The 3,630-nt window shown below is 40.0% G+C and overlaps 1 protein-coding gene across 1 annotated transcript; it reads right to left on the bottom strand.

Moving 5' to 3' along the window:
* Positions 1–2,125: 2,125 nt before the first annotated feature.
* On the bottom strand, positions 2,126–3,561 carry LOC106964158 (gastrula zinc finger protein XlCGF52.1-like). The gene has a single exon (XM_015059481.1). The coding sequence runs from the start codon at positions 3,440–3,442 to the stop codon at positions 2,156–2,158; it is 1,287 nt and encodes a 428-aa protein (XP_014914967.1). The 5' UTR covers positions 3,443–3,561; the 3' UTR covers positions 2,126–2,155.
* Between the last annotated feature and the right edge of the window lie 69 nt (positions 3,562–3,630).

Below are 3,630 nucleotides of genomic sequence, written 5' to 3'. Positions count from 1 at the left end.
AACTAATAGAAAAAAATTTAAACAACCTACTTGCATACTGGATGTGGACTGTTGGATGTTAAATTCATGAGCGGTAAATATTGTGCTGGTATCAGTATTGGGCCAAACAAAGCAAGGCAGTTACAGGGGGCCCAAGATTCCTGGTGTCGCCCCAGCGCTGACCTTTGACAGCAGACTGATCTTACAGTGGAGTGCGACATCAGTTTCTGTCCACTTCATTACCTGCAGTTCTCTTCCTAATGGGGGATTCAAATTTAATTTTTCTAATCAGCACCATGGGCGTAAATCTTGAGGGTAACAATATCAATATGAAAAAAACAAAGAAAGTAATGAATCCGCCATTCATCAAAGAAAAAAATTAAACATTTATTTTTTGGACTCCCACCCCCCATTATTAGAACAATGGTTCAGTCCGATGTGTGGGCGGAGCAACAGCAGGAACGATACAGGCTCTGCTGAAGAGAGGAGCTAGCTGTCAACTAGCTAACAGCTAGCTGACAGCTGTGGCTCTGCAGCACAAACAGAAAAACAATCCAGTAGGTAAAAGATATGTAAAGCTTTTATTTCCTTTCACTGCTCAACAGGAAGAAACACATTAACAGCAGAAATCAGACTGTAGTTTGTCATTTCATCACTTTGGCTGAATCATGATAAACTGCCTCAAAACTAGCAAAACTGGCTGCATTGCGTTGATAGACCTAAGCTTGTTTGTCGAACGTAGCAAATATCTCAATCATATTTACCTCTAACTCTTACGTTAATGAGAAGAATTTGAAACAGGAGGGAGGGGCTGAGCGCTGCGAGTGGCTGACAGCTCAGTGTGTGGGAGCCGAGAGCAGAGAGAAAAAAAGTACGTTTTTATTTCTTACCATCCTCAACATGGAGCCTCTAATGACACAAAAAATCTGGATATTTTTCTATAAAAAAACTCTGGTGCTTTGAGCTCTTTATTTCCAAGATATTCATTATTTCTACCCACTTACAGATTAAGTAAATAATTTGTATTTGTAAGTGGAGTCACTCATTAAAACTTGTTTTTATTTATAGCTTTAAATTTTCATAAAGGTGTAACAGGTTATATCAGTGACTCTGAAACAAGCTCATCTAAACATTTAAGTTTTATTTTGACTTTTATGGATCTCAACAGTTTACTGACAAAAACATGTTTAGCGTCACCACTTACAGCCTGAACACATTAAAAACGTTTTAAGCCATATTTTACGTTACATTTCACTGTAACTTGGCAGACCCCCAAAGCTGCTCTTAAAGAATTTTCCTCCAATAGTGAAACGGATTCCTCCCTTGATCAGCGCTCCAACAGGTTCAAGTTCTGTAATATTTTATGAACATGTCTAAATTTAATGATGTGAGAGAAATAAAATTTTCTGTTTATTCAGTCAGTGTTTTTTAATTCAGTATTTTATGAAAATATAGCCCTTCATAGAAGGAAGGACAGTCCAGCCTCTTTAAGCCTAAACTCAGGATTTTAAGAAAATCGCCACTGATTAAATAACCGATAGTCTATCAATGAGATCAATCAACTTTAGTTAAACTCAATTAATAATCTGCATCACAAAATATTTCTGTTGGTTTAATAAAGGGTGAACATTCCTGCATTGTCTTAAAATTTACAATTCTTCCTTTGTGTATCTACATGTGATTTTTACAGCAGTCTTTTTTGAAAATGATTTGCCTCCTTCTTGAACTGCCATGTGACTATTTAAAGCAAACCACTCCATAAATCCTGTTTGTCTGCTGTGTGGCTTTGTACATGTCTGGTTAAATTGGACTTGAATCAAAATCTTTGCTCACAAATGTCACAAACTATATGGTTTGTCTCCTGTGTGGATTCTCATTAAATTTGACTTTTCACTAAATCTTCTTCCACAAACGCCAAATGGTTCATCCCATGTTGACTGTCATGTGACGGTTTAAAGCTGACTTTTTGACAAATCTTTCACAACCAAAAGGTTTTTCTCCTGTGTGGCTTTTCACGTGTCTGTCCATTGGTGTCTACACAACAAACATAAAGTGTGCGGACACACACAAAGGCAGCTTAGAGAGACCGATTCGGCTGGGTAGCCATGTTTTTTAGACTGTGGGAGTACCCAGAGAGAGCCCATTCTTGAACGGCAGAACAAGCATTTATTGTTCCCTAAGCAGTTTCTCCTCCAGTGTGAATCCTCATGTGATTTCTTAAGGCAGGTTTTGCAGTAAATCTTCGACCACATACATCACAACCAAATGGTTTATCTCGTCTGTGGATTGTCATGTGACCGTTTAAAGCAGACTTCTGAAAAAATCTTCGTCCACAAACCTCACATCCAAAAGGTCTTTCTCCTGTGTGACTTTTCACGTGTCTGTTTAGATTTGACTTGAATCGAAATCTTTGCTCACAAACATCACAACTAAACGGTTTGTCGCCTGTGTGGATTCTCATGTGGCAGTTTAAATGAGAATTTTCACTGAATCTTTTCCCACAGACATCACAACCAAACGGTTTATCCCCTGTGTGGATTGCCATGTGACGGTTTAAAGCAGACTTTCCGGTAAATCTTTGCCCACAAACATCACAAATAAATGGTTTGTCTCCTGTGTGGACTCTCATGTGACTTTTTAAAGTTGATTTTAACCTGAACTTCTGTTCGCAAACATCACAAATAAATGCTTTTTCTCCAGCATGAATTCTGATGTGATTGTTTAAAGTTGACTTATTACGAAATTTTCGCTCACAAAAGTCACAGCTAAAAGGTTTGTCTCCTGTGTGAACTCTGATGTGTCTGTTTAAACTTGATTTAACTCTAAATTTTTGTTCACAAACCTCACAACTAAATGGTTTTTCTCCTGTGTGAATTTTCATGTGTCGATTTAATTTAGACTTAACTCTAAATCTTTGTTCACAAACATCACACCCGTAGGGTTTCTCTCCTGTGTGGCATTTCATGTGTTTGTTGAGATAATCCTTCCTGTTGAAACATTTACCGCAGTCAGGACAACTATACAGCTTCAGATGTGGCTGGACCTCACTGGCTGAGCTTGAATGATCGGCCATGTGACTCTGAAGAGAGCGCTTGTTGTTAAACTGCTGGCCACATTCAGAGCAGCTCAGGGATCTGTTGACACCTGACTCAGGAGTCCTGCTCTCCTTCCACTCATCATCACTGTCTTCAGTTTCAGACCCCGAGTCAGGCTGCTCCACATCATCATCCTCTCCATCTTCCTCTCCCTCAGGTTCTGCTTTCAGGTTCTGCTGAGCTGAGCTGCTGCTTGGCAGTTCTCCATCTTCTGCTTGATGAAGATGAGAGATCAGAGGTTCCTCTTCATCATCTTCACTCTTTATGAGAACAGCAATGACTGGAGACCTGGAGGCATCAGCCTCCTCCTTCACACTGAGCGGCTCCCCCTGCTGGCTGCTCCAGGGTTCCTCCTCTTCCTCCTTCATGTGGACAGGCTCTGGGTGGTTCTGGTCCAGATCAGGACTCAGTTCTTCTTTAACCAGCAGAACCTGATGAACATCTGCAGGGAACACAGAAACAGAGTACAGATTATGAACAATTGTGGTTCCTTAATAATTCTGTTAAATTTGAGACCCAGAAATCATGGGCGTAGGTTTGGGTAGGGACGGTAGGG

The sequence above is a fragment of the Poecilia latipinna genome, unplaced genomic scaffold (genome assembly GCF_001443285.1).
Source record: "Poecilia latipinna isolate Pla-1442-1.1 unplaced genomic scaffold, P_latipinna-1.0 Scaffold1630, whole genome shotgun sequence".
Taxonomy (NCBI): domain Eukaryota; kingdom Metazoa; phylum Chordata; class Actinopteri; order Cyprinodontiformes; family Poeciliidae; genus Poecilia; species Poecilia latipinna.
The sequence above is the reverse complement of the archived record's forward strand: the minus strand, read 5'-3'. Positions and strand labels throughout refer to the sequence as shown.